We start from the raw sequence: 18,375 nt of genomic DNA, 5'->3' as shown, positions 1-18,375 counted from the left end.
CACACAGATGAAAATAACAATAAAATAGCTGGTGCAGTCTGCAGAGCAGATAGGATTTCAGTCTATATTAATTCAGCCATTATCTCTAATGTCTCCCAAAAGACAGTAAAAAAAAAAATATATATAATAAAATAAAATATTTCTGAGATGGGTTACCACAATTCCAGATCTTGTTTTTCAGTGTGTGATATATAACTCTTCTTTCGTTTTAAAAGGGAATATCTTGATATACTAACAGCACCACTAACTACTGGAGAAATTATTGAGTCCTTTCGGTGAGCACAGTTTGAGTTGAGTTGAGCCGATTATATGCAAATGAAAGGAACACAAACAATTATTGCAATATTTATGAATCCAAAATATAAAAATGCATTTTTTTTTTTACTTTTTGTATTGCTTTTTGGGACACAAAAGCTCCCAAGCTTTGCTGTGGTATTGCTGATCAATTTATTTATTTATTTTTAATAATAACAACTTTTAATAATTGTAATGCACCCTTGCTGAATAAACTTCACATTTTTAACAGTAGTGAATATGTATTCATTTGTTTAATAATAATAACTTTTAGCACAATTTGAGTTGAATGTGTGCAAATGTAAGGAACACAAACATTTATGCAGTATTTATGAATTGATAATAATAATAATAATAATAATGTATATTTAACATTTTTGTATATTTTTGGGACCTAAAAGCACTCAAGCTTTACTGTAGTAATATTACAGTTTTTCTCAGTCGCTTTGGTGCGTTTTTCACATCATCCCTAACATGTGCAAAATAATAAGTGCATTCCTCAGAACAATTTGTACAAATTGCAATATACAATAGATATGTTTCTAAAGCTAGTCAGTCACTAAAAATCCTTAGTACATCTCTCAAAAGTAAATATTCATGGCAACGATCATGTCAGTGCCATCAGAATGATAAGTCATTGAGTCATTGTTCACGAACAAGCTCGTCAAAATGTTTAGGCATGTTGTCAATGTAACTGTGTGTACTTTGACAGTATTACCAGATGTAAACTTAGGCTACAGTTTGGATGACGGTTACTGTACTGAAAATGCACAAGGCTGCACTTCTATGGCATAAATCAATTTCAACAGTACTATATACATATTACTCTATGTGGGTTATTGATTGAAAGAGACAAAATTGATTTTGTTTTTCACAGCTTTACTAGTGCTACTTTATGAAAGAAAACAACAAAATAATTTACAGTAAGAAAAAGACAAGGGGCACAAAGTAAAATAAAAACTAAAACACAGGAAACACCCCTAAGGCACAACTTTGCCTGCAGCACTGTTTCTAGTGCTGTCTCTACACATCCAGACGTTCCTGTCTGTCGGCCCACATATTCTCATCCACATCACACCGGATATTTTCCCTTCCAATGCAACGTGGAAAGAATCTTTTGGAATGCCTTATCCATCCTCTGCAGGCATCTACTGTGATGTCCTCACATGCTGCATCCATTGCAGCCAGCAGGGTCATCTGTGTGTGTGGCTGATGATCATACACCTTCCACCTCCATGCTGAAAAGAACTCCTCAATTGGGTTAAGGAATGGAGAATAAGGTGGAAGGAATTCTATGAGCATCCTCGGGTGGGTCACAAACCATTGCCTTATGATGTTTGATCGATGGAAACTCACATTATCACAAATGACAACATACTTTGGCAAATCCTCTCTAAACAGACCCCTCTCATCATCAGGGATGAGAGCCCTGTAGAGAGTCTCTAAAAAGTTGAGTAGATGCTGGGTGTTGTATGGTCCTATAAGGGGGATATGGGTTAGGACGCCATGCTCTGAAATAGCAGCACACATGGTGATATTTCCTCCCCTTTGGCCTGGCAAATCCACAGTAGCTCTCTGACCGATGACATTCCTACCCCGCCTTCTGCATTTGATCAGGTTGAAGCCAGCCTCATCCATGTATACAAAGTTGTGAGAGGGTTCACTTGATTCCAACTCCATTATACGCTATATCCCAGGACACAGTTGAATTAGTTTTGGTAAGGAAGAGTGACATAAAATGTGCATATATTGTATGTTCCTTCCACAGCGATGGAAGTGTGTGCAGTTTATGCTTACTGTACTATGTATCACAATAAAATTATTCTGTAAAATAGTTACATAGATATATGTTTTACCTGTACATACTGGTACCGTATCTCCTTAACTCGGTCCTCATTCCTTTGGAATGGTACACGGTACAGCTGTTTCATACTCATCTGGTTTCTATGCAGCACCCTGTCAATGGTTGAGATGCTAACAGTACGGATGTTTTCAAAGACATCGTTGTCTTCTATAATGGTCCTTTGTATTTCCCTGAGTCTCATAGCATTGTTTGCTCGGACCATGGTGCATATAGCCTCTTCCTGTTGAGGTGTGAAAAGGCGTCCTCTGCCACCGGTTTGTGGTAATTTTGCTGTCCTATGTGGGGACAAATGCAGTGATGCATTGCACACTTTCACATAGACAAAAATTATGCAAACACATTTTACTGTAAAACATACAGTTGGGTGGATGTAAAGTGCAGTATCTATCTGTATAGAGTATATTTATGTATGCTGTGAAATACAAGTGGACTACTGTAATAGGAAGCATTATAGGAAGTATACAGTATACTGCTTATATACAGTAACAGTGCACTGTACATTGGTGGACATACCGGTTCTCTCTTCGAAACGTTTGAACTATTGAGGACACGGTTGATCTCCCAATGTTCGGCTGCACCCTTCGACCCGCCTCAGCCATAGTAAGGCCATGATTGACAACATGGTCTACAATAGTGGCCCTTATGTCATCAGATATGCGCCTATGTCCTCTTCTGCCTCGTCCTCTGTTTTGCCTTCCACCACGCATCCTTGCTCCTCTTCTTCCTCCTGGCTGTTGACCCTGTTCGTTTCCTGGTCCATCCATTGTTGGAAAGTTGCAACTCTGTGTTGTGGTCTGTCTATATATGCTTCCCAATTGATTGTTCATGAGATGCACCTTTGAGCAATTTAGACAACTGGTTGATTGTTGGTTGAACTAACACTTTACATTCCTTGAGTGAGGGTCAATTTCACCTGCACGATTCATCAATTCACATCTTTGTACAAAAAGTCTAATAAAAAAATGTGTAAAACTATGCCTGACAGTTTATGACAAATAGTTCAACAATTTTGCATGTAATGGCTTATGCAAAGAACTAATGCCTAGATATTTTGAGGGGTAAGACTATTCAACAGAGAACCATTTACTACATTTTGATCAACATGACATGAGCAATTGAAAATGTGGAAAAAAGTACACTTGTACATTATCAATTGCAATATGTACAAAAGCAATTGCAATTTGTTCAAAGGAATAAGAAATTGCTTTAATGATGTGCACAAGTGACTAGATGATTTGGAATTTGTACAAGTAGTATCAAGAATTGCACTTTTGATCTAAGAAATGCACCAAAGCGATTGAGAAAAACTGTAATACATTTCAATTATTTTTGTTGTTGTTGTTGTTATTTTTAATAATAACTTTTCCAGATTGTAATCCTTTCTGAATAAAAGTATTATTTTCACCAAATAAATAAATAAATAAATAAATATTTGAAATAGTATATGTTTCAAAAATATGAATGATGCAAACCGATTTTAAAATGCATCAATCTGTCTTTATAAAAGCTAATAATGTTTTTAAAGCCATTAATTAAAGTTAATTAAAAAATTACAGTCTGGATGAGAGTTCCTGAGTCAGTTAAATGCTCGAAAACCCCATGAACTATTTCCTTGTGCAGAAGGAAACTGTTACTTCACAGAGAGGTTAGATTGGTCTGAGCATTTCAACACTGCCATCTAGTGACAAACGGTGCACAATGTCAATGAATGTCTTGATATCTTTGCATCTCCATCAGAATGGAGCTAAATTCAATGAATGTGTAATCAGATGAACAATCACTCACCTTTTCCTCTGAAACCAGACGGGTGAATTTTCCTCCTTTTTTTCTGTGCAGGTTCTGTACCATTCTTTACAGTGGTTTTGACCACTGAGGCCACTTTAACTCCAGCTGATGAACTTTTTCTGACAGCTTTCTCCCAGTTCCTCTCAGCAGGTCTACCAGCTCTGAGACTGCAGGAATCACAACGCCATTGAAAAATTGAGTCTAGATAAGCTATTCTAAACTGATTTGACTACAGCACTCTTATTTTATTAAATTTTTATCATTATCTAAAAAAAAGTTGAGAATCAGTGGTCCATATGATATAAACAAATGTTGTATGAATAGATGTATGAGTTCCTTAACTGTAATAACCACTATTAATTGGCTTTCGGTATACAAAAAAATATGTACTTCTGGATATATTCAACGATCAGTATATTATTTAATGTATATATACTGAAAAAATCCTAAAATTGTAATGTTTGTTTTCAGTAAACACTTTTGTCTTTTATATACAATCAAACATATTTTTATATATTAAATGTGTACCTATGCAAACAATGAAGTTATACAAGTTTATCCATTTGTGTTCAGCTTTATGTAAACCCATGTGTTAATTCATTAAAGGTTCAGGTTATTTAATTGAGTGGTTCAGTAGTAGCCTACTGTATATAAAAAAGTGCAGTTTTGTCATTGCAATTTATTTGTATATGCATCAATACATAGCCCATTCATATATGAAAAATATAATGCAGCTATAATTTCCCATATATGTGAATTTATTATTAAATGCATTGCATTATATTTTCCAGTATATTCCCATGTTTTTTGCTTCATGAGGGATTCTATAGTTATTCATTATTGCTATCATTAATTATAACACATGTATCATGCATTATTCCACTGGTCTGATGTAACTGGTTAAACGGTAGACAGTTGGTAAGGCTTTGTGGTTTGTGTTGATATGGTCACGCAGCATTAAACAGTAGCGTTCCATTCATGTGCATTTTATGTGTTTGTCACAAGACACAGAGGTTCTTTACTTTGCCTGTTGGTTCGTGGCCAATGGCCTTTTGTCCCGGACAGATCTGATGTGTGCCACTGAAGATCTCCTCTCTTTGCTGTCAGTAAGCCTGGTTCCTTCTTTACACGGATCCTTTGTTGACAGTCCCTTGGGGAGGCAGGGATCCTGTAGCCAAACAGATTCCCTGTGAAGTCTCTTCCTATAGGCACAGCCAGAAGTGTTATATGATTAGTGCACTCGCTTCTCTCATGAACTCTGATGACAGAGTGATAGACTTGTGAACCCGGCAGGAGGTTCTCAAATAATCTACTCAAAAAAGCTGATTAACTCCAGCAATGAAGCCCTGTCAACAGCTGCCAGAGCTAAACTGACAGAAACGTCACACTATTTTAGCATGAATTTGATGCATGAAGCTGGTGTGCTTCTTTGAGTTAATAACGTTTCAGAAATGTCAACAAAGAGTGTCAGTGATTACGCTTAATTAAGGTTTTCTGAACGTGCAGAAGGGAATCACTTCTGACATCACAGCAGGATGAAAAACTGCATCTTACTAAGTTGAAATAGTATTCGGAAGTTACATTTATTTATTACTTCGACAATTTTTTTTTTATCTGCTTCTAATAACTGGAATTTCAAACTGATTAAGATATATTGGAATCAGTGGCCCACAAATGAAAATCTAGACATTGAGGCCAAACTAAAAAATGTATGGATGTCATGCTCTAGATAAAACATATCAAATCAAGCAAAATAATTATATTTATACACTAAGCAGATGTTTTAATCCAAAGCAACTTAGAATTGAGGAATAATACAACAAGCATATTTGAAACAGAGATTGCACATGCTAACTTTTCATACAAAACGTTTCACAAAAAGAAGCTGACAAAAATTTTATATTTTTATATACTGACCTGGATAAACACTATGCTAAAACACGTGTGACCTTCGTATAGCCTATAGCCTTTCCACTAAAAATGACCTTATATCAGTTGATGATGTAAATAGATATTATTATTTATTAACAGAAATATAAACGGTTCAGAAAAGTTAAACATCATTTGGACTGGTGGAAATTGTTCCAGGCAGAGTTTTTTTGAATTTGCACGTGTGCATTAATGCATGCCATGTACAACATATATTAACAGATAGATAGATAGATAGATAGATAGATAGATAGATAGATAGATAGATAGATAGATAGATAGATAGATAGATAGATAGATAGATAGATCGATAGATAGATGTGAAGTGATGTGCATGTAAACATACCGTTTTGTCACTTTATTTTGTTTTGTTGATTAACAGCATTGAGTTTGTCAGTGAGTCATTGATTGTTGTGCTATCGAAGGGTGTTGTTTCTGCCTACAAATCTTCACAGCTTTATCGTGTAATCATGAACTTGTAGCTTCAGCGCTTCAGTGATCACAGACAGAGAAGGGGGTGAACCTCTACACCCCTTCAGTTCCTCACAATGGGTTGTGAGAAAACACTATTGTACTGCTTAAGATTACAAAACATCTGTTTTACTCAGCCAGAAGAAGTAACTGCAAGTATTTCAAGCTGCAGCATTAAGAAATATAATTACGATTTGCGATTTCTTCCATGTACGGTCATTGTTTAGAGGTAAATCTGAAACTTTGCATCTTACACCTTTTCCAAATCTTAAAGTGTTAAACCTGACACCAAATTATTTATAGGAATTTTTGTAAACTCGGTTAACTGTACTTGTTTCTGTAGGAGTTTCTCGGTAGGCGTTTCCAAACGTCCCGAACACACTCAGCAGCCGAATGGCATTTACACTTACCTTTCTCTGGTGTCCATATTTTGTCCGTGTTGTCTGCTATAATCCATTTTCTTTACTTAAACAAGGTCCCCGCTTTTATTTTTATTTTTACTAGCTCTGTGTCTGAATGGGACAGAAACTGCCCCCGTCCCGCTCTGGAGAGGAAGTGTGTGTGCTGCGCTCAGACGCGCTGGATGGATCTCTCCACCAATCCGAGCGCTGCATTTGAAACGCACCGCGTGCGACTGCATCTGCAGAATGTCTAAAACTCACGGGGACTGCAAAAGTATTTGCCCTAAGGGAGTAACTGTTCTCTTTACAGTAGCTTTATTCCTTCTTTTACGTTTTTATTTTTGATAGGTTCCAGTTATCCAAAAATACGTTAGTGTACTTTCCATTTAAATATTTATTAGCCTACAGTGTATGCAAATTTTTATTTTATTTTAGTTCCATGTTTTTAACAGTATTAGGCCTACGTCAACCAAAATCCTATTGTTTCTTTTTGTTTTGTTTTTCTTCACTCACAGACTAGGTTATGTTTTTTTAACAAATTGTGTCACTTTCTCCTGTAAGCCACTAAAGTGAGCTTATGATTAAATGTAGATGTGATCTTTTAATAATTTTACATATCACAATTTGACTTTATTTCCTTTTTAAACTCGTGGTTATTTTTTATACTCTGAGGTGAAACTGGCTTCCACATGGGCGTGGTAGTGGGGGGGAAAGTGGACCTGACTACCCAGGGCCCCGTCTAGGGGGAGGGCCCTTTGAATCCCATCAATTTCTTTTTTTTCCTTTTTTTTTTTTTTTTTTTGTAGCCTAATTCGAATTAATTGGGCCCTCCAACTGATGTCATTATTCATTTCAAAATATATTGATAATGTTAATGTTAAATCTTTAGCTTAGTTTGTCAACCAGGCTGCTTGTTGCTGTAAGTAAATTATGGGCCAGACCAGCTAGCGTCAGGTTGCCAACATTAACCAGTTTCAGAAACAACCAGTGATTCTGACACACCAGCAGTAGCAGCACTGGCCAGTCCTGGCTGCTGTTCTGGAGATGAGGCTGAGACCGAGAGCAGAAATGAGGAAAGACAAGGTGAGATCATTGCCCAAAGGGCGAGCTCCCCCCTTGCTTCCTAATTGTGAGTTGTTTACCTTAAATAAGTAAGCCTTTTGATTCAAAGTGTGTGCTATTGCCTAGTGCTATTGGAGTGGTGGAAAGAGTGGCAGCACAGTGTAAAGTTACTAGCCCTACTATTGCTTATAATGTGTGATATATTCTCAAACTCCTTAAAGGGGGGGGGGGTGAAATGCTATTTCATGCATACTGAGTTTTTTACACTGTTAAAGAGTTGGATTCCCATGCTAAACATGGACAAAGTTTCAAAAATTAAGTTAAGCAGAATTAAGCAGAGCACTGAGAGCACAACAGCGTCGCGAAATGTCACAAAAGAAGTGTGTTTTTGGTTGCCAGGGCAAGACAACCCTGCACAGATTACCAAAAGAGAAACAGCATTAAGGGACCAGTGGATGGAGTTTATTTTCACAGAGCATCAACGGAGTTGAGCAAGTGTTTTTGTTTGTTCCCTGCATTTTGAAGATGCTTGTTTTACAAACAAGGTCCAGTTTGACGCCGGATTTGCGTATCGTTTATTTCTTAAGGATGATGCAATCCCAACGAAAAAGGGTCACGATCGTGTGTTGGAACCGCAGGCGGTGAGTAAAACTGCTTAAAATATCTCTGCCTCCTTGTTAGTGCGTCCGCCTCCCATGCCGGAGACCCGGGTTCGAGCCCCGCTCGGAGCGAGTCGTTGCTGCTGCTGCTCTCGTTCAGTTTCAGCCGCGGGATCTGATTCTGGATCATAAATAAACGCTGAATCTGACTGTAAGCCATGGTTTGTTTTGGATGATGGTTTTTCCCTCACGGTAATGTCACAGCTTCCAAACGCTCTTAACGCAAAAGCTAACTCGTGCTCGTGATTCTTTAGCTCCGCTCACACGTCACGCCTCCAGCCGGTCGTGTTTTTCCGGGAAAAATCGGTACAGACTATCTTTCTCTTATGAATATAATAAAACTAAAGACTTTTTGGAGTTATGAAGGATGCAGTACTACTCTATAGGTACTCAAGATTAACAGGATATTGAGTGAAAACAAGCATTTCACCCCCCCCCCCCCCTTTAATAAATAATCTGCCTATATTTCTGCACATGTAGATGTGCCTACCAATATCACTGTGTTCTCAAGTGCACACAGGTAATATTGATTTGAGCAATAAAGCAAATTATCATTTTTGTTTGGTGAAAAGCCCAAGCATTGCAGCACAGTGCTGTGCTTAAAAGCTATAGTCAATGCTCAATAAATTCATGATGTTATCAAAGCCAATGAATAGGGTTGCAAAATTCTGGGAATTTTCAAAGTTGGAAAACTAAAAAGACAAACAAAAAGACTTGTCAGTGGGCATTTACTGGGATGTAGATTACATCTCATTTTACTTTTTTTTTTTCATTATGGCAGGCTTAGCTTATTTGATTGGTTTCTGAGGGTACAGTTGTCTCGTGTTCTCCTGTTAAAAAATAAATGTTTTTAATTTAAAACTTGCATCAGTATCATGGATCAAAATGTTAGTACACAAACCCGATGTAGCCTAAGGTTTAAAGGTATTTGAGCACAAGTAGGCCAAATAGATTTAAACACTATTTATACTTGTTTATATATATATATATATATATATATAAAATCATTCAAAATTGAATTTTTATTTTGCTAACCCGCATCGTACAATGGCATGTGTAGGGGGCCCACTGACCTTGAGAGTATACAGGGCCCAGAATTTGGTGCTACGCCCCTGGGCTTCCATAGTAAAGAGACAATTAGACTGCTTTCAATTACCTTAAAAAATGGCTTACACTGGAGACAGCGGATACACCAACAAGTCATTATACTGACATTTTTTGCTGTAATAGTTCTTGTTCAGCTATTAGTCCTACACAATTAAATGACACCTCAACGATGTAACGACTCACAAGATGTGCCTCATTGTAATGTAAAAACACTAATTTGTGTTAAACAGTTTAAAAACCTTTGACCTTCAACACAACAGTAACTAGTCAGAATTATTTTGACTTGCGAATGATTTCTTGAAAAGCAGAGACTGGAGGTGAATGAGAACTACTTTACACCGATGAACAGTCTGACAGCCGTTTCTGCTCCCTGATTAGCAATTCATATCAGTGCAGCTAAATGCAGATCAAACTGTATGCTCTAATGAATATTGTGAACCAGCAAAAAGGGGGAGAAATAACTAAAGAAAAACTAATAATGTGTTTGTTCACACATTTTCCTCTGTATTATGTAAGGTATTTTCAAAAGCCATCTGGTCTTTAAAACAGGCAGGAAATCTGTGGTTTACAAAGTTATCTGTATACTGCACATTGTTAATAGGGGAATTCCCATCAACATGCAATTTCCTCAGCTAAAGCCGAATGAACTGGCCTTGAACTTCTAAGAGGGTCAGCTGAGCAGAGATCCATTCATAAAGCAGATTCACATTCAACAGCTCTGTTTGGTGTTGCAGGTGACGACATTCACATTATGACAAAAATGGACATCACCAATGCCACCCAAACTGTTGTTATGGCTTAGTAATGACTGATGTTTCTAATATATATATATATATATATATATATATATATATATATATATATATATATATATATATATATATATATATATATATATATATATATATATATATATATATATATATATATTCCCAGAGGATCAACCAGAACATTCTACAAAACATGGGGTCCTTTAATTTTAAACATCTAGAGGAATGTAGTTCTTGAACGAAACGAGTGAATGAAAAATAGTGTTTTGTCACCGAATGCTTTCAATATACCTTGTTCTGATAAAAATATAATAATAATAATAATAATAATAATAATTATAATGGCATTGTTTTACACAAAGAACAAACATTTTGGGTTGTTGTTTTTTTTTACACTTTTTTAAATAAATTAATATTTTTACTCAGCAAGGATGCATTAAATTCATCAAAAGTGATAGTAGAATGAATTATGAAAAATAATTCTGAACTTTTGAATGGTATGTTTTATTCATATTTGGGAATTTAATATGAAATAACTTAAAGCATTTTCATCAATATTCAATTAAAAAACAAATATGGGTAAGACATAACATATGTTATTCTGTGGAACATCAATGTTAATTTTAATTGTACTTGTACATGAATTACAAAGTTGGGCTAGCAGTTACACTTTTCACTCCAGTGAATATTTCTCAGTTTATTTTTGAAAATCAATTTCAGTATAGATGCATACCTGAAAGTCTTGACTGTAAAGTACATGAATAAAAATCACAAGAACAAAATTCACTGTTATCTTTTGCACAAAATCACTTTAATTTCATCACAAAGCATTGGCCAGTTTATGACACCAGACCACAATAAGATACACAAGGCAATGACTTCATTAATACAATGACTTCATTATCAATCCTTAGTAAATGTACATGTCAACACAAATCAACAGAAGCACTACTCCCAGAGATGCACAATAAATTTACATCAACACAGTAACAGATTCTGTTCACCATATAAAGAGTCATTACAGATGCTATATTAATTTAAACTCATGTCATTGTATTAAGGATTCTTGAATTTATATATCAATAACATTTCAACAGCAGACAGATTGATTCATCAACCATTCTCATTCTCGGATGTATTCCACTGCTGCATCAACAAATAAATTAACAAATAAATATATATATATGTATATATATTCTAATGTATGTACATTTCAGACAGACATGACTTATTAGTTTGCTAGGGAAAATAGAAGAGACATTGTGGCTGAAACAAACACTGTGGGATCAAATAACCTTCAAACTCTCAGGAAGAATACATTCACACACAGTACCACAGTACGTTGTGTATCCGCTATCCTTTATATTGGTGTGCAGACAGGAATATTCTGTAAGCTTATGTATGGCAGATTCCCCTTTAGCTCTATACCTCTAAATAGACTGAGTCGATATTGTCTTGTGAGTAAACACAAGCACCACACAGCATCTGCAGTACAATAAGTATATCATTGCAGCTTTTTTTTCAATGTTGACTCAAGTCCACACTGGGTGTATTATTCAGATGGCCATTACAATGTGATTAGTGTATATAGCTCAGACAGAGAGAGTGAGCTCTCTTGCATTCTTCATTTATCTCTCTGCCTTTTCTTTCAACCACTTCATCCATGCTGCTCCATCCAATGCCAGGATGCACTTGGTCAGAGGAAAAGCACAGAGAGAGAGGCAGTGGAGAGACAGAGAAAGAGAGGAGGAGGAGGAGGAGTAGGAAGGATGGTTGACTCTAAGAGTCAAATGAAGGATGTGGATTATCACTGTGAGAAGGGCTTCCTTTGATTGGGCGGCTAAAAAAACAAAAAAAAAACAAAAACAAGAACAACAAATCAAAGAAAAAAAAGTGTTTAAAAAAGCTTGGAAAATAACAGCATGGATTTGTAAGAACAATAATGGGTTTGTCAGTGTCAAGAGTGATAGCACTTGGGAACGTGATGGCTATGACAAATGTGAAGAATATATATCTTATAAAATGATTATTAAACTACTCGAACACGTCTGAAACACTGATTTATCTCTCACAAGCCCACAGTGCGCTGTGTTTGTCAGTTTCACTACAAGTCATTTGTTTGGACTACACTTGAAGGGCTTTATGGTTGAAATTAAAGCACCATCATTATATAACTTTATAACTGTCATTTGTTTGGATTTCTGTTTCACTAAATAGGGCTGTAAAAGACAATATTAGTCTATATTTAGGTTTTTTCCATCTGAAGAACAATGTGTGAAAATCATAAAGAAACAGAAGTGTGTTCCAGCATTTTTTTAAATTGAAATAGGAACTGAATAGGAACTACTGAATACTCAAATACATATATTTATTTGATTTACTGTTTACTCTTTTCATGTAATCAGTCTCAGAAAGGTGCAATATAACATTCAAACATTAATAAGGACTATATTAAATCAGAGCATCCCAAAAACTTGTTAAAACATGTCAGATTTGTTATTCTGTCCTGGTGATTATTAACAAATAAAATAAAATAGCATAAAATAAATGCAAAATAAAATAAAAAACATTTAATAGAAGGCGATATAAAAAGGTGAAACTTGCTAATCGTTAAGAAATAAAATAAGACTGCAACATAGTGAAACAGCAGGAAAAGTAACATGGTATATTTAAAGAAAAATATGCAGGGCGAGTGTATCGAGGGGTTAAGAACTGGTCAGATGCTTGTTAAGGCTTAGTTGTGACTAGTAAAGGCAAAAACATGTCATCTAGCAGCCATCTGCATAAATATTGAAGCAAATAGTGAAAGAGGCTAGTTTATGAATGTGATATAGTGGTTGAGGAGTCAGTGGTTTGCCTCTGTCTGCTGACCGCCAGTGTTAATGCTCGGTGAGCGAGTCTCTGTTGGATCTGGTGGAGGAGGCTGGCACTCTCCGACTTCAAAGATGACAACAGACAGATTGATGGATGCAGACGTACAAACAGAAGGACAGACAGACAACAGGGGAAAGGACACACAATTAGGAACAACATAAAATAAAATTACACTACGGTTGAACCACTGATGGCAGATGGACTATTCTGATGACGTCTTTCATACTTTTCTGGACTTTGACAGTGTAACATACTTGGCAGTCTATTGGACAGTCACAAGCCTCCTGTTTTTCATCCAAAATATCTTAAATTGTTTTCCGAGGATGAACGAAGCTTTTACAGGTTTGGAAAGACATGGGGGCAAGTGATTAATGACAAAATTTTCATTTTGGGGTGGAGTATCTCTTTAAGACTGAGTTGTTCAATCAGGTGGCATCTTTTCTTTATAAAATTAAATGGCAGTTCCAAGAACGGTTAAAATAAAAACATTAGAAAAATAAAACACTCTGAACAAATGAACAGACAGTAATAGGCTGGTGTACTCATATCTAGTGAATGGTACAGTAAGTGTCAGGGAACAGCAGATATTAACACATGTAAAGATGGAACCATGCAAGGACGTGGTGACGTCACATAAGGACAATATGTCAGACATACCATTTGCGTAACTCCTCATCGGTCACTGATAGAAATTCTGAAAGAATAACCGGAATCATTGTGGAAGGGATTTAGTGGGACTGAGTTTGAGGAGAACATGAGTCAACAGAAAAGAGGCAATGGTCTTAATTGGTCTGATTCCCTTATATTTTCCTCCCAAACACGTATATCATCAGAGAATGATCTCACAAAGCTGATGTTGCTATGTATTATATACAAACAATACATGAACTCAATGAGTTAAAACAACATTTGAATGAATATGCACATAGAGTCATGTCAAGGAGATGGAAAAAGCAAACCAGCGGAGGTGAAAAAAAGTGTGAGTGGTTTGTTAGTGCGAGGCTCTGAGTTAGGCTGTGTGTGTAGGAGTGTGTGAACTGAGAAAAAGGGATAGATTATGACAGGTGAGAGAAGTAGAAATAGCAGAAAGAGTGCTGCTGATCTGTCTTTCTTGTGTTAAAGACCAGGGATCAGGGCAGGGCAGAAGGGCTGTAAAGGGTGTAAATGGAGGGTAGTTTGTAGATCATTGCTCTCAACATCATTAGCACTTGTATTACTCTCCACAGTAGTCAAAACATATTCTGTATTTAATTAAATTAAACATTTCAAAGGCCCCGTTCATTTGCATTTGGACCATCTGAACAATTACACTGGAACATTATCAAACTTATTTGTATGTCAGGATGGTAATCATGTTTTCCAAAATTACTGTATGAATGAGCCTCCTCTCTGACTCACCTGGGGACACCTGGTGGGGCGCGGTTGGGACGAGAGGGGACCTGCGGCGGGGGGCCGCTGAAGGGGTCAGGAGAGGCTCCAGGTCTGGATGGAACAGGAGGTGCTCCACCGGTAAGGGGTCCTGGGGCGGTACGTCCACCTGGACGAGGGGGCCCAGGTGGGGCCCGACGCTGGGGAGTGGGACTAGACATTGGAGATCTGATGAAAAAATCAAAAGAATATTATGTTAGCTTGAGAAAGAAAATTATCTATGTATCTATATATCTATCTATCTATCTAGCTTTCTTTCTTTTTTGTGAGTGTATTTAGCACAAAGAACTCCGTCATACCACCAAAATAGTTTTATACTTTAACCATGTCTAGCATGAGAATCCAACTCTTTAACAATGTAATTAACTTGGAATGCATGAAAGGGAATTAGACCCACTTTAAAGACCTCATGAAATTAGAATTGGGGTTTTGTGGCAATATTAAGTAAAAACAATGGTTTAACTTTGCTAGGATAAAGTTAAGGCTATTGGCTATTTTAAAATGATCTTTGATATATTCCACCTCACTTTTTCTGTGTCAGCATGAAATACTGAAGCAATGAAAGGCCATCTCATTCAAATTCTTAATTTAAGTGTACACTGAAAACGATGACACAATACCTGCGTCCTGAAGGTACTCCTTGTACCTGGAGCCAGGAGTCATCCACCGGCGGGGGCATGGCAGTGGAGACAGTGGTGGTGCTGATGTCCCCGATGATGTTGAGGGCCTCTTTCAGAGCGTGGTACATGCGCAGCATCTCCTCCCTGTGCTGAGCCTGTTCTGCTGACTCCTCCATCAGAGAGTTCTGGTCTTCACATGAGTATAAGTTAGCCAGCAAATCAGCATGGATGAATTCTTTAGTCTATGTGAAGAGGAAGCAAGGAAGATTATTTAAAAAACAGTTATATTTGACCGGAACCGCAGGTCTAAGAAACATCCAGAAAGAAAGGCTAATTTATATGATTCTTATTTCATATTAAACGTCCTGTTAAACAAAGCTTACGTTGTTGATCATGAGATGCATGATGGTCTTGGGCATGAGGTCCCGCACAGTCTTGTTGATGATGGCCATGTAGGAATCCACCAGGTTCCTGATGGTCTCCACCTGCCTCTCAAGCTGAGGATCCATGGAGTGCATGAAGCCATCTGAACTGTTCTCCTCACTAGCGTCACTCTGCTGAGGAACACATATTTACATTTACAGATCACTGGCACCAGTGTTGGGGGTAAATTACGTAATCAGATTACTTTTTTCAAGTAATATGTAAAGTGACGTTACTTTTTAATTTAGAAGGAAATATCTGAGTTACTTTTTCTAATTTGTAACACTAGTTACTTTGTTTCTCATGCCTTGACTGACAGCTCCCGTGTTGCCATGTTGAGAGAAATCGGGAGTAAGTGGTATTGTCACGGTTCGTGAATGCACCGTCTCCAGCTGTAGTCATGTTACGTCATGTTGATTGTTTCCTGTGGGTGTGGCCGCTGATCGTCTGATCAGCGGCAGGTGCGGCTCGTTCTATCAGACTATATAACGCCCTGTCTTTCGTCTCCTGTTTGTCTGATCGTTGTTTGTAGATCCTGGTGTTTGATGTCGTGTTCGTGTTGTTCCTGCCTTGCTTTGTCGCCGTTCTGTCGGATCCTGTCTTCACGATCGGAATACACTCACCACCATTGGATTATCACCACTGTCATCGTCGTCAGCGCACTCTACGTCTCAACTCACCAGTCTGTGCTGCCATCGTGGTTCCTGCGTCACTCTCCGGCCTTCCATCATCATCATACTATCAATAAACTTCCTTGTACTTGCATTTGTCTCCTGTCCTCCATAACTACCGTCACAGAACGATCAGACCAACATGGAGGCAGCGAGTACTCAATCCTCATCTCTGGAGGAATTTCTCAGCGCCAGTGTTCGGAGGATGGACTCCCAGGAGAGGACTCTTAACGACACTGGTCGCGCGGTCCAAGCCTTGGTGACGCAGGTGTCCGAGCTCACCCAGCAGTTCCATCTTCTTCGAGCACCCACTGCGCCATCCACACCGCCCGCTCTCCCGATACCACCGGTGACCGCCTCCCAGCCGGAACCGCGACTTCCGATCCCGGAAGCATACTCGGGTGAGCCCAGCTTTTGTAGAGCATTTCTAACCTGATGTGATATGCATTTTGCCCTGCAACCCAGGACATTCTCCAATGAGAGGGCGAAGGTGGCGTTTGTCCTAACGTTACTCTCTGGGAGGGCGGCACTATGGGGGACGGCGGTGTGGGAGAACCAGGACCCATGCTGCGACTCGTTCCTGGCGCTCTCCGAGGAGATGAGGCGGGTCTTTGATCAGGCCGTCGCAGGACGGGAGGCGGCCAGGAGGCTGGCGGAGTTACGCCAGCAGGAGAGATCCGTCTCAGACTTCTCGATTGAATTCAGGACCCTGGCGGCAGAGTGCCAGTGGAACGAGAAGGCGCAGTGGGACATGTTCCTGCATGGGCTGGCTGACCGCGTCCAGAGGGAGATCTACGCCCTGGATCTGCCCCCCTCTCTTAATGGACTCATTGAGCTAGCGTTACGGGTGGATGCCCGCCTCACTCGGATGGAGAGGAGGGGGCTGTTCAACACCCCATCCAGGGGCCCGGCGGACGGGCGATTCAGCGGCGGAGACGTGGTCAGTCCCACCTACGATCACGAGCCCATGCAGGTAGGGCGAGCTCGGCTTTCCCGGGAGGAGAAGGAGAGGCGGAGATCCCTGGGCCTCTGCATGTACTGCGGGGGAGCCGGACATCAAGCCCATACCTGTCCAGTAAAAGGCCAAGCCCGGTAGTACGCATGAGGCTACTATCGGGTGGGATCTCTGCCGAGAAGACCTCATTACCACCATCATCTACGCTCCTTCCGGTAAGACTGCGGTGGTCAGCACAGAAACACCACTGTCAGGCACTACTGGACTCTGGGGCAGAAGGTAACTTCATGGACCGTCATCTCGCACACAAGCTCCACATTCCCCTCAAACCCCTCCCGCACCACATCACGGTCCATGCCCTCACTGGACAGCAACTCCCCACTATCTCTCACAGTACTGAGGACATCACACTCATCACCTCTGGCAACCACTCCGAAACCATCTCTTTTCACATCCTTGACTCTCCCCTGGCACCCATTGTCCTCGGGCACCCTTGGCTCCTTCTCCATAACCCCAAAATAGACTGGTCCTCTAATTCCATTTTTTCTTGGTCTCGAAAGTGTCATGAGTCTTGTTTAGTGTCTGCTTGTCCATCTGTGTCTGTGTCTGTGTTAAAGGAGGAGGCGGTGGATTTATCTAACGTGCCCGCTGAGTACCTCCACCTGAAGGAAGTGTTCAGTAAGTCTCAAGCTGCTTCTCTTCCTCCGCATCGTCCTTACGACGACAATAGAGTTATTGTCAGGTAAGTCTCCGCCTAAAGGCAAACTTTATTCACTTTCTGTCCCAGAGAGGGAGGCTATGGAGAAATATATTTCTGATTCTCTAGCTTCCAAATTCATCCGCCCTTCCTCTTCTCCTGCGGGGGGCGGGGTTCTTTTTTGTGGGAAAGAAGGACGGATCACTGCGACCTTGTATTGATTACTGAGAGCTGAACAACATCACGGTAAAGAATACTTATCCTTTGCCGTTGATGTCTTCAGCCTTCGAGAGGTTGCAGGGAGCGTCTATTTTCACAAAACTGGACTTACGCAATGCGTATCATTTGGTTCGGATCAGGGAGGG

The 18,375-nt window shown here is 39.1% G+C and overlaps 3 protein-coding genes across 6 annotated transcripts in view; all 3 read right to left on the bottom strand.

Moving 5' to 3' along the window:
* Nucleotides 1–6,895, bottom strand: part of LOC127988617 (regulator of G-protein signaling 3) — a 32,178-nt gene extending 25,283 nt beyond the window's left edge. The window contains exons 1-3 of the mRNA XM_052591371.1: nt 6,754–6,895; nt 4,966–5,145; nt 3,944–4,110 (exon numbers count right to left, since the gene is read on the bottom strand). Coding sequence (XP_052447331.1) covers nt 3,944–4,110; nt 4,966–5,145; nt 6,754–6,800 — 394 coding nt within the window. The 5' untranslated portion in view covers nt 6,801–6,895. The remainder of the gene's footprint in view (nt 1–3,943; nt 4,111–4,965; nt 5,146–6,753) is intronic.
* On the bottom strand, nt 923–3,463 carry LOC127988711 (uncharacterized). Its single transcript, XM_052591377.1, has 3 exons — nt 2,672–3,463; nt 2,151–2,433; nt 923–1,980 (listed from the first exon to the last, which is right to left on the bottom strand). Exons 1-3 carry the CDS (start codon nt 2,983–2,985, stop codon nt 1,318–1,320), a joined length of 1,260 nt encoding a protein of 419 aa, XP_052447337.1. The 5' UTR covers nt 2,986–3,463; the 3' UTR covers nt 923–1,317.
* A 4,236-nt stretch (nt 6,896–11,131) lies between the features above and the next one.
* On the bottom strand, nt 11,132–17,083 carry LOC127988758 (dynamin-1-like). Of its 4 annotated transcripts, none has more exons than XM_052591381.1 (5): nt 15,648–17,083; nt 15,265–15,506; nt 14,615–14,812; nt 13,874–13,910; nt 11,132–13,279 (listed from the first exon to the last, which is right to left on the bottom strand). In XM_052591381.1, the coding sequence occupies exons 1-4, from the start codon at nt 15,780–15,782 to the stop codon at nt 13,889–13,891; spliced, it is 597 nt and encodes a 198-aa protein (XP_052447341.1). In that variant the 5' UTR covers nt 15,783–17,083; the 3' UTR covers nt 11,132–13,279; nt 13,874–13,888. The 4 variants fall into 4 exon arrangements, with proteins under 4 accessions (XP_052447341.1, XP_052447342.1, XP_052447343.1 ...); XM_052591382.1 differs by having other exon boundaries at nt 11,132–12,182; XM_052591383.1 differs by having other exon boundaries at nt 11,132–14,365.
* Between the last annotated feature and the right edge of the window lie 1,292 nt (nt 17,084–18,375).

This window comes from Carassius gibelio, chromosome A5 (assembly GCF_023724105.1).
Source record: "Carassius gibelio isolate Cgi1373 ecotype wild population from Czech Republic chromosome A5, carGib1.2-hapl.c, whole genome shotgun sequence".
NCBI classification, from domain to species: Eukaryota; Metazoa; Chordata; class Actinopteri; order Cypriniformes; family Cyprinidae; genus Carassius; species Carassius gibelio.
Note: the sequence above shows the minus strand (reverse complement) of the source record. Positions and strands in the feature narration are given on the sequence as shown.

Bases quoted from the DNA above. Each gene is read 5' to 3' on its own strand.
- LOC127988711 (XM_052591377.1), bottom strand. From the start codon at position 2,985: ATGAACAATCAATTGGGAAGCATATATAGACAGACCACAACACAGAGT. The intron at 2,434-2,671 runs GTATGTCCACCA...GTCCCCACATAG, and splicing joins ACGTTTCGAAGAGAGAACCG to GACAGCAAAATTACCACAAA. The intron at 1,981-2,150 runs GTAAAACATATA...CCTGGGATATAG, and splicing joins TACGGTACCAGTATGTACAG to CGTATAATGGAGTTGGAATC.
- LOC127988758 (XM_052591380.1), bottom strand. From the start codon at position 15,782: ATGCACTCCATGGATCCTCAGCTTGAGAGGCAGGTGGAGACCATCAGG. The intron at 15,507-15,647 runs GTAAGCTTTGTT...CTCTTCACATAG, and splicing joins TGCATCTCATGATCAACAAC to ACTAAAGAATTCATCCATGC. The intron at 13,911-14,614 runs GTGAGTCAGAGA...TTATTCTTTCAG, and splicing joins GCCCCACCAGGTGTCCCCAG to AATTTCTATCAGTGACCGAT.